We start from the raw sequence: 25,806 nt of genomic DNA, 5'->3' as shown, positions 1-25,806 counted from the left end.
TTCCTTCGTAAGCAACAGCCCAGCCGGAGGAGAGCCTCCAGAACCAACGCGGTCTCCGGGGAGGTTCCCGGACGGACCCGGGGAAGAACTGGCGTGCCTTCGAGGACTCGGGAGGCACCGGTAGCGTTGGCGGGCGGAGAGCGGACGGGCCCCCAGGACAGCCAGCAGTGCCTGGTGTCCCTGGGTTCGCAGGGCTGTCGGGACCCTCCCCGCACCCCCCGGGCCTCGGCCAGCAGGGGGCGTGGGGCGGGACCCATCGATGGGGGCGGCCGCTCTGCGCTCGGCTACTCCGCCCTGCCGCTCGGCTCTGGATTAGCGCAACTGGCGACGTGGGACGGCCCGGCTCCGCGCCCGCCGCCGGCACCGGGAGCGGCACCGGGAGCGGCACCGGGAGCGGCACCGGGAGCGGCACCGGGAGCGGCACCGGGAGCGGGAGCCGCAGCTCGGGTGGGCAGCCCGCCGGCGGGACGCGGAGCCCAAGGGCAGCGGCGGCGCTGCTCCGGTGCCGCAGCCCCGCCGGCGCAGCGCGGTGAGGGGCCGCCGACGCCGGGAGCGCCCCGGGGGGCGGCGATGGCGCTGCGGGCGCGGGCGCTGTACGACTTCAGGTCGGAGAACCCCGGTGAGATCTCGCTGCGGGAGCACGAGGTGCTGAGCCTGTGCAGCGAGCAGGACATCGAGGGGTGGCTGGAGGGTGTGAACAGCCGCGGGGACCGCGGGCTGTTCCCGGCCTCCTACGTGCAGGTGATCCGCGCCCCTGCCGCGGAGCCGCCGCCGCCCGCCCGCTACGCGAACGTCCCCGTGGGCGGCTTCGAGCCGCTGCCGCCCCCCGCCGCCTTCAAGCCGGCGGCGCAGCAGCCCCCACCCGAGCCCTTCCCGGCGCCCCCCGCCGGGTACCCCTTCCCGCCCTACGGCGGCTCCTACCAGCCCAGCCAGGGCAGCGATGACGACTGGGACGACGACTGGGACGACAGCTCCACTGTGGCCGACGAGCCGGGCGCCCTGGGCAGCTCTTATCCCGACTACGAGGCGGCGGGCAGTGCCCCGGGCCGGTACCGCCTGTCCACCCGCTCTGAGCCGTCCCTCGGCTCCCGGGGCGGGGGACACCCCCCGGGACACCCGCACCCGCCCGGCGGCGGCGGCGCCGCCAAGAGCTCGGCCACGGTGAGCCGCAACCTGAACCGCTTCTCCACCTTCGTGAAGTCCGGCGGGGAGGCCTTCGTGCTGGGCGAGGCGTCGGGCTTCGTGAAGGACGGAGACAAACTGTGCGTGGTGCTCGGCCCGCGCGGTCCCGAGTGGCAGGAAAACCCCTACCCTTTCCAGTGCTCCATTGAGGACCCCACTAAGCAGACCAAGTTCAAGGGCATGAAAAGCTACATCGCCTACAAGCTGGTGCCCAGCCACACTGGGCAGCAGGTGCACCGCCGCTACAAGCACTTTGACTGGCTCTATGGCCGCCTGGCCGAGAAGTTCCCGGTCATCTCCGTGCCCCACCTGCCGGAGAAGCAAGCCACCGGCCGCTTCGAGGAGGACTTCATCTCCAAACGCCGCAAAGGCCTGGCCTGGTGGATGGACCACATGTGCAGCCACCCGGTGCTGGCTCAGTGCGATGCCTTCCAGCACTTCCTCACTTGTCCCAGCACAGATGAGAAGGCCTGGAAGCAAGGCAAGCGCAAGGCTGAGAAGGATGAAATGGTGGGTGCCAACTTTTTTCTGACCATCAGTGTCCCCACAGGCCCTGGTGCCAGCCTGGACTTGCAGGAGGTGGAAAGCCAGGTAGATGGCTTCAAAGCTTTCACCAAGAAGATGGACGAGAGTGCCCTACAACTTAATCACACAGCTAATGAGTTTGCTCGCAAACAAGTCACTGGTTTCAAGAAGGAATACCAGAAGGTGGGGCACTCCTTTAAGTGCCTCAGTCAGGCATTTGAGCTGGACCAGCAGGCCTTTTCGGCTGGCCTCAACCAAGCCATAGCCTTCACTGCAGAAGCCTATGATGCCATCGGGGACCTCTTTGCCGATCAGCCCCGTCAGGACCTAGATCCTGTGATGGATTTGTTGGCACTCTATCAGGGGCATTTGGCCAACTTTCCAGACATCATCCATGTCCAGAAAGGTAACACCCTTACACATTTTCTGAAATGATTTTTAAGTTTTGTGTATCAGTGGTATACGAGAGATGGCGGGACCAGGGGCTGAATTTGCCCTCTGTATGGCTTGCTGGCCTTGGGTTCAGTCTTTCAGTGTTTACTCAGGTAAACTGTTGCTAAAATTACAAAAAAGACATCAGTGACAAAATTTTTGTCATGTGCCAAAGGTCTAGACAGAGTTGGGAGTTTTGCTAGTCAGAGGTTGCTCCATTTGGCTGTGTAACTCTGAAGGAAACCACATCTACCAATACTGCTGATACATTAAAGATTAAAGAGCTTGCTTACAGAACTTGAAAATCATGAAGTGGTATGAAAACATCTATTACTCAGATGCATGTTAAATATCTTAAATCTCTGATCTAGTAGATAATAAATATGAAGTAATCTGAAGATACAGGCACTCCTCTGATTGACCACTGTTTGAGGTGTGTGCATTTTGCAGTGTCAGTTTGATGAGATGTTTAAAGCTGCTGAGGTTTTTCTGTTTGGCCAAGCATTAAACTCTCTTGGTGTCTTTGGAAGAATAATGGTCTGCCACAGTGTTCTTAATTGGAGTTGTTCAACCTTTGCCCTCATTGTCATAGCCAGATGTTGTTCAGCTGTTACCCTTTCAGCATCTTTCTAGCTGAAACATGCTTTTCAGGTTCAGATTACTTGTTATAAGGTGCTTTGTGATCCATTAGAAAAAAGGAATTCAAAAATGGAAAAAAAAAATTCTGCTATGCAACTAATGACACTTGTTCAGATAAAGAGAAGTTTGTAGCACTACGTATGTGGAAATGCTGCTGTTAAAGTAAAGATAATCATACATTCTTGACCACTGCACATGAGTCCACTGTTCATTCTTTTAGCTGCTTTTTTCCTTACCTATAGTTTTCAACTCGAAGTTCAGGAGGGGATTTGAGCTGTAAGGGAGACCAAGAAAACATATATTCGGCAGAAATGGGTATCTGTAAGTTACCTGAGAAAATACATGAGCTTTGTTGAAAATTATTTTGGAGATTAATAAGTGGCGTTCTGCACTGTGAGTGAATTGTCACCCATGGTGAAACAGTCTTGAGTTTGATAATAAAAAGGTTGGAAAAGCTTTCTCAATGAATCAAAAACACAGACTTGTGGAAGTATGCATTATCGCTGGGAGCGTATGAGGAAACAGAGTTGCTACGAAGTGCGCAATTTGCTGTTATTTAAGAAAATAACCTTTTTGTAAAAATTGTCAGATTTCCATTCTGTTATCAAATCTTGAAAATTGTGAGTGGAAACTTAAATATTCTTAATATTATTTTGAAGAGAAAAGGGAAGTGTGCAGTCTAACCTTTGAGGAGTTGCTCTGCAGGGTGCTGTGTCATAGTGTTCTGATAACAGCTTTCAAATATTTTTGATTTGGACAGAACAGTCACCTTGGAAATGCCTTGTGTTTGGGAGCAGAGCATGTTAGAGTGAGTTGTGAACTAGTAGGATTATCTCTAAGCTTCTGTACAAAAATAAAGGGACAAATTTTTTATTAGGTAGAAAAACCCCAGCAGATTATATATACTATTTAAATAATACATTCTCAAGCTTTAAGGCAATGTGGAACTCTTCACTAAAGTATTTTTGGAGATGAGACTTTGAGAGAATTGGGAATAATAAGGTATGTGCTGGAGCCATCCCTACTTTTATAGTTCTGTTTGAATTTGTGCTTTTTGGTTAGGTTTACCTTGTTGAACTGGGGAAAGTTCATGTAAATACACTTCCGCTAGACCAGTGCATGAGCATGATGTATGTAGAGTTGATTTTGGGCCATAGCACTGTCCTGGAGCAGCTTGGAGAGATGTCTGGCTGTCAGGCATGAAGCTGTTAATGCTCCAGCACCTCTGGGCTAGCACTGCCTCCAACACAATATTACCCATGGTACATACTAGCCGCTGGAAGATGGCGTGGGGTTGAAAAGTTGGTCTCTTGAGTATCCAGTTCATGATAGGAACAGGGTTAGAGATGGGTTGTGTCTTTGTTGTTGTTGTTCCTGTTATAAAACAGCAAACTAGGGGAAAACTGAGAGTTGTTTTTTGCGCACAGTATATTGCTGGTTTATTATTCTTAAGAGTTACTTTTAACAAGGTACAACTTTTCAATTTCGAGCTGTAAACTTCAGATGAAAATATGAACCGTTTGTTGTTCTTACAATATAAAAGCTTTCTTGTAAATTTATTGTCTGGGATGGCTGCCAGTTTTAAGAAATAATATTGTCTCTATATTCTATACAAATATCTGTTGGTGATAATAGATCATCTGAAAAATATAGCTGACGTCTTTCTTTAAGGTGCATTTTCTTTTCTATTGTACAACCTCACTGAGCAGTAAAATGACACAAAGTGGCTTTATAAGATGTAGAAGCAGGAGCAGCCTGATTGATACATTGTTTAGATGGCCATATCTTTAAAAAGATGGACCCTGAAGTTGGGGGTTGTGCTTTTTTTTCACTCTACACAGAGCAGATATATTGTCCACTTTGCATAAAAACCAAGATCATATTCCTGTAGACCTGAGAAAGTCTGAAAAACAAAGGCAGCTGTATCCAAAACATGCCTATGTCTGTGCCTGTAATGTTTAACTGCATTGTCTTCTTATGGCTTTGCTCTGCTGCAGTTTGTTGAACAGCTGCTGAATGTGATTTGGAAATGTGGTATGGACTGAGAAGTCTCCATGTCTGGGGTTTTGTTAAAAATTTCTGCAGCTTCTGCAAAAATAATCACAGAGGCAAAAGTTTCCCTACACGTGGGCTTTGTCTTTTTCCCTAGAATTATGCACCAAAGCCATGTAAACCTTGCTGTTGCTTCGTCTGCATGTTAGCAGGAAAATGTATTAACTGTTGTGCTTTTAACTGCTCTGGGATTCAGGTCTTTCTGCCTTCTGTGCTGAGGACATCTCACATGATCTTATTTATGTAATTTGTGTAAAACATATGAACCAATGGACTCTGAAAATATTATCAATTTTTTAATTATCTTATTAATATTGTTTGTATTTCATTAAATGGGAGTGGCTTCAGTAGGAGATTTTAAAAGATTCCTTTTCCTCTGCCTCTTGCATCTTGAGCACCCAGTGTTTAAGGAGTTTTCTGTAGGAAAGGAAGAATTAAATTTCCTGCTTCAGGAGTGACAGAGGAAGGATTTGAACATTCCTGTACCACGTGCCATATAAGGATCAACTGGTCAATGCTTTGTGAGAGACCTTACCTTGTTTTTATGTGCCTCAAGTCCAGGCCTGAAGATTCATTGTAATGATCCCCACAGCAAAGAATGTGACAAGTTGGAAATCCTACATTTGTGTCTGGAAATACTTAGTTTGAGAGTCCCACTAAGGGTGGCATAGAGCATATCAGTACCAAGGCAGTTATCCCTTACAAATAACTAGTTTTTTTATAGGTTTTGTTTGGAAAACTAAGTCATTAGGGGAAAAGCAGTATGGCACTTGTACAGTAGATGATGGCAGAGTGGTGTCTCAAGCTTCTGAATACCCAAAAACTTTTATGAGTCCAGCCCTCAACCCCCTGTAGGTAAATGCTTCCAAAGTGCTTGCATGAAAGTACTCCTGTGCGTACTGGTGGTCTTTTTGGAATGGAAGATACAAATATGTCAGACAGATATACTTGTACTCAGTTTTCTTTAGCCCCCGGCAAAACATTTGCAGAAGAGGGATATTAAGTTCCATAGCCTCAAAAGCTAAGTACACTTTTGTAATTTTCTATTGCAAAACTGGTATATTTTTCAAGAAATACTGGATTCAGTTGTTTTCATTTTGAGAAGGAAAGCAGCTTCCAAACTTCCTTTGTAGTAATACCTTCTTTTTTAAGTTTTTAATGTATACTAATGGAAATTCCCTAGGCATTCTTGGTGAAGTAATTACTATGTATTAATTGCTAGAGCTTCACCCAACTGATGATATCTTCCTACTTCAGTAATCTTCAACACAAATGCTCACTGCAGGCACATGAAAGTTCAGGTTCAGAAAATTTGTGCACTTGTGAGAACTGGAGATAGGATGTGCTAGTACTCTAGCTCATGCTTGTCTGGCTGTCTTGTCTTCGTATTTACTTAGTGAGAGTAGAGAAGTTGGGGCCATTTTGGATTTTTCTTTCAAGTTTTGTTTGAGGAATTACTATAATTAGCCTCTTGTGATTCCTGAAAGTGGAAGAAATACTGACTAACGTGATACTTTATCTCTACTTTCCAGATTTCTTCTTTCCCCAATGTTTGCAAACTTCTGGCTATGATTTTTGCAAAACAGATCTGAGAAAATGGTCTAAATATTTCTAAAGATGTAGGCAGCATTTCCATTTCCTTTGCATGGCAGGATTTAAGGGAACTATTTTTAAAAATGTCTGAATGACTCTTCTGCTTCTTGATCACTGTGAAAAGTAAAATAAGGCAGGTGGTCTTATTTACCTGAAGCAAACCTAATTCTAGACACTGGCTTTGAAGAATGCACTGGGTGTGTTTTTAGAATATGTTAAACAATTGTAGGTGAAAAATCTGTATAGCTGTAAATGCATCGAAATTTCAAGCATCACAAAACTCCAAAGAGCACTGAAACCTGGAACTCTGTAACATTTTCAGCTTTCCCCCCTTCGGGGGAAGGAGCGGTATGTGTGTTCATGAGTAAATCAGACTAGTTAATATTGACACCTAAAATTTTATATTGCACTGTAAATGCAGTGCTTTTCTCTCATGCTTATTTCCTAATCTCTTCAATTTGTTATGCAGACATATTTTTTCCATCCGTTTTTCACTTTACTCACCTTTGGAGGTTTTTTCCCCTCCTCTGTCTCTCAGATGCATACACTTTGCATGGGGTTCAGCCCAGGTAGCTGCTGGGTAGGAGCTGGGCATGTAATCCTAGCCAGATGACTCTTACAACAGTAAAAAGAGATGGGTGTGTGTACTTCATCTGTTTAAGGGCTTTGGTGAGAAAGGATGATCTGCTCCAGGATGGCTTGTATTTTTTGCCCTGTCAGCCTCCCCATAGCTGTTACAGTGATGATGCAGCATTGTCTGCTTGCTGCTGCATCATCCAGTATTACCTGCCAGTATTTGAAGGTAACCTCAAGGAGATGGAGATGTTTAGATAGCTAAAATGTGAAAGAATCTTCACATTTAGAAACTGTATAAATTTGCAACTTCCTTAATCAGAGGACAGGAGTAAGCAAGACTAAAATTGAGCAATAGCCTTACTTAAAGGAGATTAAACAGGAAGAGAAAAAAAAAAAAGACTTGTATGCCCTGTTTGTCTAGAAGATGCATGGGTCTTTTTAAACCATGATTATTTTTTCTTTTTCACTCTCCTGCAGTCTCTACAGCTTTGTAAGGGAGAAAGATTTATGCAGTCATTATGTTTTTCTTTCCTGTTATCTTTTGAAATCTGATAGCCTGATATCAAACACATTCAGTGACAGAGAAACATTTCATAGCTGATAAAACACCAGTAGTTTCTTTTTTAAAACCAACCAGTAGCAGAGGAGGACTATGACTCCTGTGGGAGAAGCTGCATGTGTTACTTCAGACTGGAAGGTCTGTGCAGTGTACCCTCTTTGTGCCAACAGGCTAGAGAAGTTTTGGTCAGAGCTCACACCTGTAGGTTTAACCGCAGGCAGTGTATTGCCATCTCTTGTGCTCTCAGGTACTTCCTCACTGCAGGCAGTAAGGCCTTGTCTACTGGGAAAACCCTGAGGGCAACTAGGGAGTAGCATTGTAGACACTGAACAATTAAAAATTATATTGCAGAAAGAGGAAGTAAGTTTGTTTCAGAAACTGTGTAATACCTTTGAGGCTGAAGTGTATGAAGAGAGTGAGATGGTTCTCTTGAAGATCAGAGGGCTCCTGGTCTGGCTGAAAGTGTCCATCTAAACAGAGGAGACAAGAATTGGTAGGCTTATTCCATTGAAACAGGAAAGACAGAAATCGGTAGACTGAAAATGGAAGGAAAGTCTCATAGCTCTTCCAGTTCTTTGTTAGCCCTATCAAACACAAATAAGCTATCTGACTGTTTTGCACCTTTGAAACAAGGACGTGTTTCAGCCTTTCCAGCATCTTTCCATGACTTCATTGTTAGACTTTGTTTGAACAGTTGAAATGCCAGGGTAATATGTGCAGGCTGTATAAACGTATCCAGCTGGTAGTTATGTATTTTAATTTGCCTGATTCAAATGGCACAGATTTGAAAATTCTAATTAAAAAAAAATTAAATTACCTTTGGCTGAGCACCCAAAACATGAGTCTTATCAGCAGAGTAGAGCAAACAAATGGCACATGCTTTCTCTGCAGTCAAGTTTGTTTCTTTTATGAAGGCTGTAAGGATTAAAATAAAATTTAAAAAAAAAAATCTGTTCAGTTCTTGCCAGTGGCTTTGCATTGTTATTGTAGCAGAGCAGGCAGAAGTGTGATATTTTCAGCTTTAAGTAGGTACACATCATGGGTAAACAACTACTGTAACTGTAATGAACTAAACTACCCTTTTTATGCCTACCTGCAGTTCATTCATTAATAATGTGAAAAGCAGATTCATCTTGTGATTTGAAGTTTTCATTACTTTGTTGTCCCATGCAATTTACTATTCTAATTTTTTTAGAATTTTTATGATTTTGAATTATTTTTATTATTTTTATTATTTTGAGTCTTTATATGAGTGAATAGCTATGCTGGCTAACTGGCAGTTTACGAAGAAGCTAATTTTTTATATAATATAGATATAGCATTATATTATTATAATGTTCACATGTTCTGCATTTGTATTATATAACATTTTTAATTGGTTACATTAATGATAATTTACCTTGAGTATTTTTTTATGTAATAAGAATTGTACTTCTTTTTGTCCTTACACAGAAACTGCAGCATTCAGATTTCTAAGAGAGAGCAATTAAAGGGTACTAGGAAGAAGTGAACCAGTATCTGCATTTCATTTTGATCCTGACTCTTTTCATATGAATTTGTTAAATTATCCATGTATGTTGTATTTGCTCATCTTAGGACAGTAGTACAGCTAGAGCAAATAATTATGGAGAAGCAAATGCCACAGATTGTGTTCACTCTTTGCTTCCCTTTTAGTCTTAACAGAGAACAACATCCAAAAGCTGGTGGTTTGTTTTACCCCAATAAAGAAGTAAGTCAGTGGAATTTGCACTTATGCTTGCTTCTCTCAGTAGTGGTGTATGGATGTTGATGTGCCTGTCTTCTCCTGTTCACACCCATCCCATGAATCTTACAAAAACTTTGAAAGTCACCATTCAATATACTGATGCTTACATGCATTCTCGAGAGGAGGAGGAGACATTTCTATTCATTTGTTGTTAACCAGTTCTACTGAAAATTAATCTCTATCATGCATGCGTGGCACAATTTCTGATGGTTCTTGTCTTGAAGTCAGCATTATGAACACGACATTTACAAAGCGTTTAAGTCTGTAGCAACTTTCTACCAAAAAATGCCTGCTCTTAGCATCCTAATTGGGAAAAACTAGTCTTCAGAACCTGTGACAACTGAACTGTAATAGACCAACTCCTGTTCTGGAAAATGTGTTAAAAACTTGTTTGATGCCGCATTTAGATTTAAACTAGTGAGAAGTACTAAAAAATTACCAAAAGGTTTCATCTGGGTACTTCCACACATTGCAGTGAGTTAAATTTTCAAGTGTGTTCCTGAAAAACATGACTAGCTTTCTAATGGGCACATTTCTGGTGACCAGCCTAGTTTATGTTTTGCTCTTTTCTGTCCCCGCTGAGGCCATACGAAAGAAGAACTCCTCAAATGGTACACATGAGTGCCAAAAAGTACAGAGTGCCTTAGAATTGGGTAAAAGCAGCATTAGTTAGTGCTTGCCTCTCAGGCTATGGTGCAAAATGCCACATTTGTGATAGCAGACAGCAATATACATAGTTTAGATGGATTTTAAGATCAAATTATTCCTGGTGGGCCTTCCTTTCAGACATCACTATAGGTACTTGTAAAGTCAAAGCTCTTTGACTTTGACTGAACACAGCTTAAACATGCTTTACTGGCTAAGACAAGGTCATTTATTTGCTTAAAACACTGTTGGTGTACAATACATCAGAAGATAAGATTAGTTTTAAATCCCTCCATTCACGATTTGAATGGAAAGCTTGCATCTCATTTTGCACATTTGTTTTGTGTGCGGTTACATAACACTGTGGGGTTTTCTTTAAATTTTGTTAATGGCATTATGTGGGACAGTAGATGTAATAAACTAGTAATTCTGTAATGTTTCTTTCATTTATTTTACCATCATGGTTTCATCTCCTTTTATCAACTGTTCCAAAGGCAATCTATGGCATGGGCTCATAAAGCAGTGTGGTGTAGCATGGCCCAAGAAGACATTTGTACTGGAGGTGCTGCACACCAAAGTTTGTAGATTCGTCTGAGGGACACTGGAACTGAAATGCACATTGACAGTGTGGGAATTTCAATAGTTTTTCAATAATGTGATCATTTTGGAGCCTCTGACCATGCACTGGTATGATTACAGTCGTTGTAGGTTTGAATAAATAAATTGGCCATATATGTTCTTCCTCTGTGTGTGTACACTAACTGGCAGATGTATGCTCAGTGAGTCTAGTCAGGTCTTAATAAGCACATTATTTAAATTTTCTAACAATATTAGTTAGACATGTATAGTGTCCACTAACCCTGGCAGTTCTGTAAAACTGATGTTTGGCACTGTGCAGTCTAACACCATTGTTAATCCATTATATATTAATTAAATCAATTTACATATTAAGACCATCACAGGAGGTTACAGTTAATGAAGTTACTAAAATCTGTAGCAAGGCTGTTTTATTTGTGTGTAATCTCTGACTTGTGTAGATTAAAAAGTGACTTCATTTTGAACTGAAGAATTTGTCTCTGTCAGCTTTCAGTGAGCTTTGCAATAGGGTAACTGGAAGAACAAATAATTCTGTCTAGTGTTAATAATCCTGCTGTCAGGCAGTGTTACAGTACTGTCAGCACAGTACTGTAATTTATGAGCCTAGATTTACAGGATATTATTATGTTTTTCTGGGCTTTTTCTGAGCAATGCGCAACAAACAAATAAACTTGTTTTTAAACTATTGTTAGGTTGCAGATCCGATAAGCGTTATAGCCATTTTCATGTGTCTACAACAACCCTTGTAATGCTAAAGTAATTGCAGTTTGATGTATTGGATTTTTATATTTCTTACATTTCACTTTTGAAAATAGAATGTTATTAAAGTTGTTTTGCACCCTTATGGAGAAAAATAGCATCTCTTAATTTGAAAGACTGGGTTTGAAAACTGGGTTGGCACTTAACAAAAAAACAGGTGGCTTCAAAATTTTGCCTTTGGTGTTGAAGGTGACTTACTTTTTTCAATGTAAAACTGGAAAAAATAGATTTTAAAGGGGCAACTCATTTCAACATTAGTAACTGTAATGGTACTTTTTCCTGGGGACATTTCTTTTGTACAGTTCAGTCTCTACTGGAAAAGTCTTCTGGTTTTAATTTCAGACAAATTCCTATTATGCTGCTTTCCATTATAAATCTTGGCCAGAAAATGTAAAGAATTTGCAGAATCTTAGTGTAGGCTTCTTTTGTTAATCAGTGCTCAGAGCATTCTTAAGAAAATAATCTGTCAGTGTAGCAAAAATCTCTGTTCTGTTACACACTATTTCACTTTGAATTGAGAGGGGAAAGTTTGAGGGGGGTTTTTTTGGAGTAGGATTTCACATTATATGTAACCTCATGCAATGCTTCTGCAACTTCCCTTGTGTTGGAGCTAATGATTGTAGCCCTGGGCTGAGCTGGATCACATGGCCAGGCCATTGGTAAAACTAAGCCATCATCTCTCTATCCTCCAGGCCAATTTCATTTTTTGGTTGGATTAGTCATTTGAGACATCTCATAGCAACATCTTTTCTAGATCTGGAGTAGAGGGACAACAGTGTAGACCTACGTGCCGTGGCAGCAGTCTTCTGGGTTAGAGATGTTTCCATGCATGTGAGCTACCCCAGGGTAGCTTTTTCAAATCTTTAAGCAAAGAGCTGTAATTAAATAATGTTATCATTAGGTGAGGAAAAAGGATTTCTAGTGACATTATCTGGTTTTGCATCCTTTTATGAAAGTAGCATCATGAATATGCTTTTTCCCTTCCCTGTAGAGATGGTGTTCAGGTTAGAATGATGTTTTGTAATAAAAGTAAAGCGAAGAGAGTTATTAGACAAATTCAAAACCCTACCTTCGTTAGTGTGCTTTGAGGGACATATCATTCATACTATTAGACCAGTTTAATATGACGGACAAGTGAATGATGTGAAAATGGAAGTTGTTCTACTTTCTAGTTAGTAACAATGTAAATGTAGCTTGCTGATAGTAGAAAGATGAAGCATTGTTTATTGCACACATCATTTTATTTGCACAAGATTTCTGAGGGGCAACTGCTGAGAGACTGTCAGTCTTGGATGTTTCTTAAATGATCACAGTGTTTTCTGACCCTGACTGTGCAGCCCTTTCAGGGAACCGACTTGACTTTGGTCTTCTTGCTGTCACATAAATGAAGCCTATTGGCTGTACTCTCCTCAGGTGCTGCTGCTTTTTGGCTCCTGATTGCATGTGCTAGCAGGCACAGGGCAGGCCTGCCATCTGCTGAGATTGAGGAGTTCAGTGAAGAGCGGTCTTAACTGCAAGAGCTGAGCCCCAAAACTTTTGCCTTCTGGTCACGTTGCAGGCTGCAGTTGAGACTTGTGTCATGTACACAACAAGCAGGAAGAACCAGTGTGGGGCTGGCTGCTGGCAGGGGGCTCAGGCCATGCAAGTGGAGCACTTGGGAACACGTATATATCGGCATAGATTTACAGGAGTACACGTGTACTTACTGCATGCAGGGAGAGTCAGTGTATGGATCCAAATGCACCCTTAGTTGACTCTCAACCGCAAATCTCAAGGCGTTTATCACTGTAATAAAACTGCAGATGGTGTGAAAATGTATTTTGTCTCAAACCTGAGTTCTCTCAGGTTCAGGATTTTATTTTTTTTTCTGAATGTATATAACTTCTGCCTCATTGTAACCTCATGTTTGCATGAGCAGCTTAATCAATAAACTTCTTTTTTTCTCGTAACTCCTCAGTACCCATTTAATTTGCTGGTTTAGTGTGTTTTATGCTTGAAAGTATTTATTTCTATCAGGAACTCTATATTGTGTCTGTTTTCCTGGCTGCCAGCACAATACACTAGCACAAATTTTGGTAGCACAGATGTTCCTTGTTAAACATGTTTATATCATCTTGTGTTGTATAATCTCATACTTTAAAACAAGGACTGAAACCTGTGAATTTCCCTTAAGCCCCTAGCTGCATTTGGTGAGCATCACTGTCTGTTTAACATAAGGCTTTGGGCAGTGAAAAACAGCATTCACATATGCTTTTCCCCACCCCTAAGAACAGAAATAGATGTATACAGCTTTTTGTAGCATCTTTGATCCAGGCCCTTTTCCCTCTTTGAAAGTTAGTCATGATCGCTTGGACATGACTCCTGACAGGTCTTTTCCTTATACTAGAAGCATTAAATGCATGGTCAAAACTTTACAGAATCTGTACATCTGGATCTTAAAAATCCCCAAGAATTTGTTTTTATGTATTCCATCCCTCTGGGAACAGTGCAGTGGCAGATATTTCTCCCAGGCATGTATGCAGCAGGAGGCTTCCTTGAGCTAATATGCATTAGGAGGTGGCTCCTTCTGTTTCTTTTCTTCTAAAATTTGTTAGCCTTTTCTGGGACTGCCATAACTCTGCTTTTTTTTTTTTTTTTTTTTTTTTTTTTTTTTTTTTTTTTTTTTTTTTTTTTTTTTTTTTTTTTTTTTTTTTTTTTTTTTTTTTTTTTTTTTTTTTTTTTTTTTTTTTTTTTAAGTACATCTGACTCTCTCTGATTGTCCAAACCAATACTAGGTATTCACACAATTAAAATCAGAAACAGGAGAAATTTCTGCAGGTGCACTTTTTGGCTGGGGGGCCTTGCTCACCTCAGCAGCCTGTGAGCTATGAGGTTCTGGATAAGGTGGGGAGTGTGATGCATCAGTTAGTGAGGATGGAGGTGAGGGGTTTCATGGTATACAGCCTCTAGTGCAGCAGTCTGGGATTCGCGGACTAGTAGTTGTTAGAGGTTACCACCCCCTACCGTGACATTTCTGTGCAAGGGTCTTCTTTTCACACAAGGAGCTGCTTTCCAGTCCTCAGTTCCCGCACCCTGTTCTTCTCTTCCCATTCACCATTAGAAATCTGCATGGATCGTTGAACCCTCCACATCAATGAATCGCTGTTCCAGCTCAGAGTTTTTTTCATGGGGATTAAAATACAGGAAAAGTAGATTATGGAAAGGTGTTTGGAGAAAATTTGGGTGTGTTTTGTTACTAAATCTGCTTGCAAAGCCATGCAAACTAGTAATACTTTTTTCCTACAATTTGCTAAACTAAGTCTTTCCAACTTCAGTAGGTGATGACCAACTTAAATATAACCTTTGAAAACAAACAATTATTTGCTTCTTAAAATAAAGCATATGTGTGCTTTTTTTGCCGTGTGTATAGGGAGGATTCTTTTACTGTCCAAAAATAAAGTTTTTCCTCTGTTATTTTAAGATTAATTGTTTTACTAATAATTCAACACTTCATTTAAAGGCATTTCAAAAAATGTTCAAGCAAGTTCATACCTATGTATATATATGAGTTTTGTCATATATTGCTGATATCTGGTTGTAATCTGTCCAGATTGTAAAGGAGATTCTGTTACAGGACCAGTATGAATCCATATGCATTAAGAGAGCATTGTTAATAACTGCAACTTTTCCCTTTGGATTCCTTCCCTAATTGTAAATCTTCCTTTTCTTTAATGCATAATATGTCTAATCTGGAAAGCTTTAGTGTTTGGTAATGTATGTTTTTTATTAATGTAAAACAATTTGAAGATTATACATGCTCTGGAACTTAGTTATGCTTTCAGGTGCTGATGCTGTAAATTTCAGTATTTTTCTTCCAGTTTGGTCATTCTAGAAATAATATCTAAAGCTGTTTCCCACATCACAACTGAAGAGTTGTCATGTTTATTTAAACAGCTCCATCTGGCTTCCAGTAAGTCCCAAATTTCAGGTTTTCACAGCCGTGCAGGGATTCCTGTCGTGCCCACAGAGCACAGAAAAATTTTGTGCTAAGCCTGGTTAAGTTTGTTAAAAGAAGCATTCTTTTTGCAGGAGAAGGGATTAAATGTTTTTCGGATCATGCCCTACCTCACAGATTGCTCACTCCTGAGAGAACAAAATTCAGATCTTTTGGAACAGTTCCACTGCTGGCACCAGTGCATATGGAAAAGATTTTTCGGTGGTGTTTTTTGGGCCAGGCTGAAGATGATGTGGTCAAGTCAGTGCCAAGCTTTTAGCCACACAGGCATGCAGTGGGAGCCAGGAAAGTGTGGAACACTGCCACCATCTTGCTGCCCCCAGAGACCAACACTGCCCTTGGCGTTCAACCAGTTCTTTGGCACATCAGGTTCAGTGTGTGGCCTCTGCCACCTGAATATAAGTGTCCTCAGCCTTGCAGCCTGTGGTCTGTGCTTACCTTGTTAATAACCTCTCTGCCACAGTTTAAAAAAGAAATGTCTTTCTGCAGTTACATCATACCAGAGGGGAATTTCTTATGCTCACAACAGAGGGTGCATACCAGGGCTGCAGACAGGAGATGCAATGTACAGCATAGCCCAAGTGCAAGTTAAGCAGAAAAATAGGATTTTAGGAGTAGAGAAGTACTGATAACAGTAAAAGTATTTTCTGAGTGTTTGCAATTAAAAACACTCTTCCCCTTTCTGCACTCTGACAACAGTTAACAAGTTGTTAAAAGCTGAACAGAGTAAAGTCGTGCAGTCTTCTCTCATTTTAGGAATTCCGCATTTTATCTATAATGCAAGACACGTTCAATTTCTCAAATGCAGCAAACTCTTTTTACCCAAGGTTGCAAAATCATCTGATATTTTAACTTGCTTCCAGTAGGAGTGTACCATAACCCTCCATTCTAAATGTCTGCCTGGTGAGGGGTCAGAGATGGTCAGGGAATGAGCCACAGCAGGCAGGGGAATGTGAGGAGCACCTGTGTGAAATATAATAAGCAGCAGCCATGCTCTCCAGTCATCTCCCAGCCTGCCATGTGTGCAGCAAACACAGACACATCTATGCAAGTCATGCTCCAGACCTGAATTGCAGGGATGTGTCGAGGCACTGTAAGGAGGCACGTTCAAAATGGTTTTCAAACAGGCACAGGAAGACAAACAGTGCTTACAAACTGCATTGTAGTTTTTCAGTGGTGTTTGCCATGTGTGGGTTCAGGCTGACAAGAAGAGAAACCTGCTCCCTCAGCAGACAGAGTGAAGGGTTTTCCCCTGGAATTTAAGGGCAGAGAGGTTTCCTCCATTAGCTTTTTCGCAAGTGTCAGTGCAGGGGTTACAGAAAAGCTCTTGTCTGAGGCAAGAAGGGAGCCCTGCCCGTGAGCTGTAGTCACATGCCAGAAGTGTAATCTGAAAGGAGAGTTTAAAAATTACAAATATGTAAAGGAACAAGCATCTAGTGAGAAGATAAAAGCTGTACTGGTCTGATTCCTTTTAGTTGTATGAATAAAAGACATATGTAATATTTAAGGCAAAGAAGTTGCTCTATGGGAAATTGAGTCCAAGAATATGAATGTCTTAAGACATGTCTTGATATTCTGTCATTTTATGAGTCTGCCCAGGGTCTGTCTGTTTGGCTGATATTGCTTTTGTAGGATTTGTGTGCTTTAATTAGCTATTTGGAGAAGGGAGACTATCAATTCTTTAACTCTGTTTCACTACTAATTTTACAGTGCTGTATAAGGTCTAGCTGGGCATCTATGACTCTGAAATAAACTTTTAGATTCTCTAGTACTCAACAGTTAATTTTGGAGCATCTGTAGTGTAAAATCAAAAACATGTCTTGTCAAGATTTTGTGTGTTAGGATCTGCTTTTAACATTTCACAAAGACCGAGAAAACTGATATTCCACAAAGCCTTAATGAAGCTATTTCTCTGGGGTTTATGTAGGCTTAAATTGATCTGACAAGTTTTCTAGTGCTTTCACTTATTCACACTACTGGTATGTCTATCAGTTATCCTCTGAAGGACATCATATGATTTTTAAGGTTGCAAAATAGGCACGTTTTACTAACTTTTGCATGCTTGAGCCTTAAAAATTGTTTTATTTTGCTTTGTAAACGGAATCCAGTGACTTTTCTTACATGAAAAAGCTTTTATTCCTTTTTCATTCACAGATGCACACATATGTACATACAGGTATATAAACATATAAATACACTGCGAATAGGCATTATACAAATCCTTGTTGTTATTAAATTACTTGTTAAAGTTCAGTAGTCGAGTCTACATGGTCCTCACTGTTTAACTGTTTTGTTTTGTTCTTTACACAGGAGCCCTTACCAAAGTAAAGGAGAGTAAGCGGCATGTGGAAGAGGGGAAGATGGAGCTCCAGAAAGCTGAGGGCATTCAGGAACGTTGTAATATTATTTCTTTTGCAACCCTTGCAGAAATTAATCATTTCCACAAAATTCGTGTGAGGGACTTTAAATCACAGATGCAGCATTTCTTGCAACAGCAAATACTCTTTTTTCAAAAAGTGACACAAAAGCTAGAAGAAGCTCTTCACAAGTATGACAGTGTTTAGCCTCTGATTTGTGGACTTCCTTCGGCATGACTGCGACTGAGGCAGCACAGCAGATGCTGCTGAAGAGCTGTTGCCAGTGGTAGGTGGCGGTACAAGGATGGGTTTGTGTTCACCTGGAACCTGGGTTTAATCTCCGAGTATGTAGAAAGGAAACAGTTATAGCGCTATGTAGTAGAAACAGTACCACAAATTGTAACTAAGTTATACTGTGTATGCCTACACTACCATTGTAACTTTTCTGAATAATGGGTATACTATCTGCCTTACTGCTCTTTGAAATACGGTATTTTAGTGCATACTTTGTAGACCTCAAAACCCTTTGGGACTTTAAGGAAGTTGGCTAGATAAAAGCCTACTTCAAATGCCTTTTTACTTTCCTAGATTTGGATTTCCTAAATTCAAACAATTCTCTGTTTACAGACTCCTACTAGAGCAGCTATGTGATTCTGTGCCTTTAGACTCTATTTTTCTTTTTCTAGTAAGTCACATTTTTATGATTGAATGAATGAATGGTTGATGCCTATGACAGGAACTGATTATGAAACCTCACACTGACTGGAAAAAAATCAGCTGCCATCCAGTTTGCATAGCAAGTACTGTCTTATGACATGTGTTGGCTCAAAAGGGAGAATTTAAATTTATTCACACTTTCCCTGAAAATGGAGACTACTTGTTACATGTTCTAGGATGTTAAGCACATATACAGCGTTACTGTGAGTGAAAATTTGAAGAGCTAGCTTAATAAAAATTACATATATCAAGGGGATATTAGTGCAAGCTATGTGGCTGCAATATTTTTTTTAAGTTTCAAATTATTTGCTTATTGTTCAGTTGCTGATTCAGTTTAACTTCAGACTTGCATATACATTGCCAGTTGTCTGAGTTGAAACTCCACTGTGATTCGTTAGTTGACTAAGTTAAAAGTTTTTGGGGATGTTCAGTAATATAAGTGATCTGAAATAAGTCTTGGCTGAACTGACTTGGAAAACATTTTTATGTTTGTAACACTCAAGAATTAACAATTGTCTTAATTTTTGTATAAATATTTTGACAAGCAGGGTGCATTTATATATGTAAACACTATCTTTTAAAGAGTTTTATGGCTTATTTCGCTTGAAATAGGTATTTCTTACATATTGATTTCCTTCTTATTGGTCAGTATGAAAGAGGGTTTTTATTTATCCTATCTTTTTTCTCCTAAACAAAAATAACAAAACCTTTCAAGGAAGAAAAATGTTTACTTTTTTGTTTTAAATTGAATTAATCAAAGATGGCTTAAACAAATGAAAGCCTGGAAGAGGAAGTAGAGCAACAGTTACATATAAGTACAAATCATTCCTCACCTACACAGCAGAAATGTACAGATCTTTCAGCTGATCATTGAGTTTCAATAGTTTAACTCCATACCTTTGTTTTGGAGGAATAAGTGTAAGAATGTCGTTTTCTTTCTAAGATTCATCCCCAGATGCTTGGAGATGGTTGTTTTCTGCAAGTTGCTTTTGGCATTGCTTCTAGTACATACAGAGAGCAGTAAATTACAGAATAATGGAGAGGGAAAAACCAGTATTTGTATAAGAAAGGACAATCAGTGAGGAAAGACTCCATTTCCAGCTTATTGGAACAGTGCTGCAAACAATGTTGACCATAAAATAAGGACCACAGTCATAGGGCTGACTTGTTCTTTAGCTTCCTCATGATGTCTTGTTCTACAGTCAAAACTCACCACTTCCCCTAAGAGCTCTTCCCAGCAGAACTTCTGCTTCCCCATATGCCATTTAATTATGTGATATGATGGCAAGCTAGGTTTGAGCTGAGTTCCACAGCTTATGTTTGCTTAAGCCAGATACTGTTTTGTTAAGTGTCTTTACAGTAATTAGATCAGACTACAATCAAATTGATTCTATATGGAGGGTTTAAGACCACAGATTGATCTTGGTCCAATTGAAGTATTTTAGGAGGTTAGTATTAATGACATGTACATGTCCAGGAGGAAATTAAGCTGTGATATGTATTCATACAACATTATCAGACAGGTACAGTTTTCCCTAATAAACTGTCATGGTCTTCACCTTACTTTCTCATTTGTGATTTTTTTGGGCAGGGGAAAACTGTGGGGGTACTAATTGATTAAATCTGATGTACTAGAAAACTTTGACTGGAATCCTGGATCTGAATTGTTGTAGAATTCAAAAATGTTCAAATCTATAAAATGCTATATCAGCATCTTCCTCTTTTCCTCAGTTATTATAGAGTTGGAGTTAAACTGGCTCATGGGTGGAGCACAAAGGGTTATATAGTAAATGAGGTTACATCGAGCTGGGAACTGGTGGAGTTACACAGGGCTCCATCATAGGCCCAGTTCTTTTCAATGTCTTCTTAAGCACTGGGATGCAGGACTCAAAGGGATACTAAGTAAGTTTGATACTAACTTGAGAGGAGCTGTTGGCTCCCTTAAAGGTAGAGGAGCCCCACAGAGAGACGTGAACAAATAAGAGGGATGGGCAATCACCAACCATATGAAATTGAACAGGAGCAAGTGTTGGATTCTGCACCTAGGATGGGGCAACCTATACAGTTGTGTGTATAGACAGGGAACAAGAGGCTGGAGAGAAATGCTGTAGAAGGGAACCTGGACGTTGTGGTCAGTGACAAGTTAAAACTGAGTCAGCAGTGCCCTGGCAACCAGGAGGGCCAACTGTGTCCTGTAGGGGCATCAGGCAAAGCATCGCCAGCCGGTCAAGGGAGGGGATTGTCCCGCTCTGCTCTGCACTGAGATGGCCTCACCTTGAATATTGTGTGCAGTTTTGGGCACCACAATATAAAAAAAGATATTAAGCTATTGGAGAATTTCGAAAGGAGAGCCACAAAGACGCTGAAGGGTCTGCCTTATAAGGGGCAGCTGAGGTCAGTTGGGCTGTTCAGCCTGGAGAAGACTGAGGGGAGACCTCATTGCAGTCTGCAACATCCTCACTGGGGGAGCAGAGGGTCAGGTACCAGTCTCTTCAATCTCATGACCAGTGACAGCACCCGAGGGAATGGCATGAAGCTGAGTCAGAGGAGGTCTAGGTTAGGTACTGGGAAAAAGTTTTTCACCCATAGGGTGCTGGAACATGCTCCCTGGGGAAGTTGTCACAGCACCAAGTCTGTCTGAGTTCAAGAAGTGTTTGGACAATGTTCTCAGGCACATGGTGGGATTCTTGGGGTGTCCTGTGCAAGGCCAGGATTTGGACTGGATAGTCCTGTTAGGTCCCTACCAGCTCAGCATATTCAATGATTTTATGATGTAGGAAGCCTTAACTCCATTAATACTTGCTGAACTGCATAAGAGCTACAGTATTCGTAGAATCATAGAATTAACTGGGTTGGAAGAGACCTTCGAGATCATCAAGTCCAACCCTTGATCCAACTCCACTGCGATTACTAGATCATGGCACTCAGTGCCACATCCAGCCTCATCTTAAAAACCTCCAGGGATGGTGAATCCACCTCCTCTCTGGGCAGCCCATTCCAATGCCTGATAACTCTCTCTCTGTAAGGCACTTCTTTCTAATATCCAACCTAAACCTCCACTGCCAGAGCTTAAGCCTGTGCCCTCTTGTTCTACTGCTGGTTGCCTGGGAGAAGAGACCAACCCCCACCTGGCTACAACCTCCTTTCAGGGAGCTGTAGAGAGTGATGAAGTTGCCCCTGAGCCTCCTCTTCTCCAGACTAAACAACCCCAGTTCCCTCAGCCTCTCCTCACAGGACTTGTGCTCGAGTCCCTTCACCAGCCTGATTGCTCTTCTCTGGACCTGCTCCAGCACCTCAATGCCCTTCCTGAACTGAGGGGCCCAGAACTGGACACAGCACTCAAGGTGTGGCCTCACCAGCACTGAGTGCAGGCGAAGAATCACTTCCCTGCTCCTGCTGGACACACTGTTCCTGATCCAGGCCAGGATGCCATTGGCCTTCTTGACCACCTGGGCACACTGCTGGCTCATGTTCAGCCTCCTGTCGATCAGCACCCCCAGGTCCCTTTCTGCCTGGCTGCTCTCCAGCCACTCTGTGCCCAGCCTGTAGCGCTGCAGGGGGTTGTTGTGGCCAAAGTGCAGGACCCGCCACTTGGCCTTGTTGAACCTCATCCTGCTGGAATCAGCCCAACTCTCCAGCCTATCCAGGTCCCTCTGCAGAGCCCTTCTGCCTTCCAGCAGGTCAACACTCCCTCCTAACTTGGTGTAATCTGCAAATTTGCTGATGATGGACTCAATCCCCTCATCCAGATCATCAGTAAAGATGTTAAACAGGACTGGGCCCAGCACTGATCCCTGGGGAACACCACTGGTGACCGGCTGCCAGCTGGATGCAGCCCCGTTCACCAGCACTCTCTGGGCCCGGCCCTCCAGCCAGTTCCTGACCCAGCACAGAGTGCCCCTGTCCAAGCCATGGGCTGCCAGCTTTTCCAGGAGTGTATTATGGGAGATGGTGTCAAAGGCTTTGCTGAAGTCCAGATAGACTACATCTACAGCCTTCCCCTCATCCACCAGGTGGGTCACCTGATCATAAAAGGAGATCAGGTTGGTCAGACAGGACCTGCCCCTCATTTTATTTCTAAAAAGTATGACATTGACCAGTTATGACTGACTGACTGCTGAGTGGTGTGGTCTGAGATCCAAATGTACTCTACAGTTACGTGAATGTACATTATGTGGGACTTTGGAAGTACCAAAGGAAATCTAACAGAATTTAATAAACAAATGTGCAAGAAAACAGATTTGTTCTGTAGCATAATGTTAAATGCTATCATTTTGTTCAATTCATGTAACGTGTTTTTGATGCATCGCAATTTTTGCATTGATAAGTAGCAAATATCTGGTATACTTGTTGGGGGTTGGAGAGGTTAAATTGATAACTGCAAGATCCACTGAGGTATTGGTGCAGAAGAATATGTTGTGAGTAAAATCATTGTGTTTTTAGAAAATGTTAATCAGCTGCCTAAACTGAAAATATCTAGTGAGACACATGTATCTTTTTGGTGAATTGTAAGACCCTGTTTGCAGTACCTTCTTATTTTTCCAGACCTTCACTATTTCAGCTAACATCTTCCTTGCTGGTTGTGTGTTTCAGTGTGCTCCAGTTCTTCTGGGAAACTTAAATGAAAATTGTTCAGCTATTTCTCAGTAGGAAATCATAAAAATAAAAAAAGGTTTTTTTCTTCTTACATTTTCTATACAATTTGGCTGGAAATCTTTAGTTCTTTCATACTTTGGAAGACAATATGAAATTTGGCAGAGTTAGATATGCTTTCTGCACTGCCTGTGAAAATTTGTCCATATATATTCAAGTTAAACTGAAGTTTCTCCAGGCCCTGCTGTGCAAAATTGTCACAGATAGATTTTTCTGTAACTTCCCTTTGCTTCAGGCAGTCCTGATTCTAACATCAGTCAGCAGTGGGTGATTTTTTCTAGATTTCTTTTTTCCTTCATTCAAAAGGGGCTGAACCTCTCAGACTGGACGCTGAGCAAAGAAGCTGTCTTAAGCAGATCTTTTAGCCTGGCCTTGGGAGGAGAGGAGCAGCAGTCTAGAACAGAAGTCTGATGTTATGCCTGGCAGCTACAACAAGGATATCGGAGATGGTAGGCGAGGAACACGAAAATCAGAAAATGATGAGGACAGAAAGCCCTGTGACTACAAAAGCCTGTTCTTCCAGTCCCTAATTGTACCTTGGGCTTCCAAAGCATGCACGTCATTTTGTTGTAACTCAATAGCCATAATGAGCAGGCACAAAATGGGAAACTTAATTCTTCTGGTGATGAGGACAGAAACATTTTCTTTCTACCATTAGAAGTTACATTTTTTGCTCAGCGGTCAAAGGTCTCATGGCAGTTGAAAACTGTTGATAAGCTGTAGATTTCAGGACTGAATGAGATGTCATAATGCAGGCTCTGTCAGGCAGCACTGGGCTTTGGTATGGCTCCATGTGTTCTAATATATGTTTTTTTCTTGGTAAGAGGAGATCAATTTAGGAAATTGCAAACATTAAAAAAAAAACCAAAACCCAACAAACCAAAACTGTATTAAAGAATACTAAGATTGATAACACAGTAGAAAATTAAAAACATTAAAACAAACAAAAATCCACACACACACAGAAAAACCAAACAGAAAACCACAAAAACAAACAGAAATAAGAAGAAAGGAAATTTCAGAATTGAAGTTACCAGTGTAACTGGTATATCAAGGAACATCGTTGTACATGGTCTAAGAACTTTTTGCATCACTTCCCTTTCTGATAAATGCACATAATATAGTCAACTAAGGTCTTTCAGGGAGGGTATGGTCTATATCATCCTTGTCTTCTTTTGCAGCATCAGTTGTACTCTGAACAGCAAGAAGGAGAGGCAGGGTGAAGATCAAGTACAGGTTTCTGTCAGCCTACACAGTGGTGCTCAGAGAACTTGACTCTGTCCTGCCTCTATTTGAGTTTCTATGCAATATAAGCCACCTAAATAATTTGCATGCTCTTCATTTTGCGTGGGCTTGAGTTTAAACCCAGGACTACTTCTGATTAAAGTGCTGGGCATTGAAAATTTTCACCAATGGCTATGGAAGTTCTACTTTGAAGAAGGAAATGCTTCAAAGTGCAAAGTACTCTGGAAAAAAATAATCAGGTACTAATTTCTTTAGGTAGACTAGCACAAATTAGAGGACACTTGTAATCTATGAGCTGGAAAAGCGGAATAGTACACCTAGCTTATATTGCTGGCATGTTGCAAATACAAACTCCTTGAAATAATTAGTTTTCAGTTGTTGATTTATTAAAAAAAAAAAATCTCAAACCCTCCTAAGGGAATTAATACTTAATCTTCAGAATGAAGTAGGAATATTATTTAGGAAAAAATGGGGATGAGGCCACGTGCAGAGTAGTGAGGTAAAATAAGTCTCTAGAAGATTCTTAGTCAGGTGCTGTTCATTCAATGAATGGAAAGAGAAAGACCTTTTCAGAAAAATCTTACATGATCAATGTCATCAGAGCACATTTTTGATGCATATTCACAGGAAAGCTGAAATAGTCACATGGTTTAGCTTACTTCTGGCATTTCCTAAGGTTTGAGTTGCTGCTTCTGTAATTCAGTAGTTTCTCAATGTGACAGAGTGCAAAATAGTATGTGTTATATACAGAAAAATAAATTGTGTAAGATATAAGTAACGTAATTTCAGTACACTTCAGATTTGCTTTGTTGGCAGCAGAGCTCAGGTATGCCTAGAGTTAATTTAAATACAAATTACTTTTAAATTCAGTAAAGCGCTCAATTTTCTGAAGTTAAAAGGCATCTCCTGTACTGACTGACTGATAGAACTTGCCACTTGGCAACTCCATTTAAAACTAAGCAGTTAATTTGGTTCAGCTTTGAAATCAAGGGGGACTTTTTTGCGTGGCTCCACTGGGAAGAGTATCAGGCTCTGCAAGTTGAAATTATGTCCCTCCATCAATCTAGTAGCATTCAGCCCAGAGTATTCCCCTCCTGTGCTCATTTACAATTGAATCTAACATGCAGAATTTTGAAGTTGCCTGTCAAAAAGCTCTATTCTGTAATTTTAATAAAAATCAAGTCTCATTTTAGGGAATATAACATTACCATTTGAAATGAAGAATTGAAGGAACATAGTTTTACTGCTCTTGGTTTTAAAACACATTTCCAAGGAGCATGAAAATGTTCTGTGAGAAGATAAAATCAGGAATTTTTAACTCCATCTTTTCTGTCTTTGATCCTTACAATGGCATTAACAGCTGTTTTTTTATGGATGAAATAATGCTGCACAGGAGGAACATAACAAATACGCAAAAATTTAAAAGCTAGGTGAGGAGGTACAAAGTTTTATTTGTAATGGGATAGGATAACTGTATTTCTCACAGTAGGTACTGATACACCCCATGTTATTTTTT

General features: G+C 41.3%; 1 protein-coding gene across 1 annotated transcript; it reads left to right on the top strand.

The window, feature by feature from the left end:
- Positions 1–442: 442 nt before the first annotated feature.
- SNX18 (sorting nexin 18) lies at positions 443–19,955 on the top strand. Its single transcript, XM_027910334.1, has 2 exons — positions 443–2,113; positions 17,629–19,955. The coding sequence occupies exons 1-2, from the start codon at positions 571–573 to the stop codon at positions 17,880–17,882; spliced, it is 1,797 nt and encodes a 598-aa protein (XP_027766135.1). The 5' UTR covers positions 443–570; the 3' UTR covers positions 17,883–19,955.
- Positions 19,956–25,806: the final 5,851 nt, after the last annotated feature.

This window comes from Empidonax traillii, unplaced genomic scaffold, assembly GCF_003031625.1.
Source record: "Empidonax traillii isolate 1590-97213 ecotype Southwest subspecies unplaced genomic scaffold, ASM303162v1 scaffold29:size1973556, whole genome shotgun sequence".
In the NCBI taxonomy this organism is placed as follows: Eukaryota; Metazoa; Chordata; class Aves; order Passeriformes; family Tyrannidae; genus Empidonax; species Empidonax traillii.
Note: the sequence above shows the minus strand (reverse complement) of the source record. Positions and strands in the feature narration are given on the sequence as shown.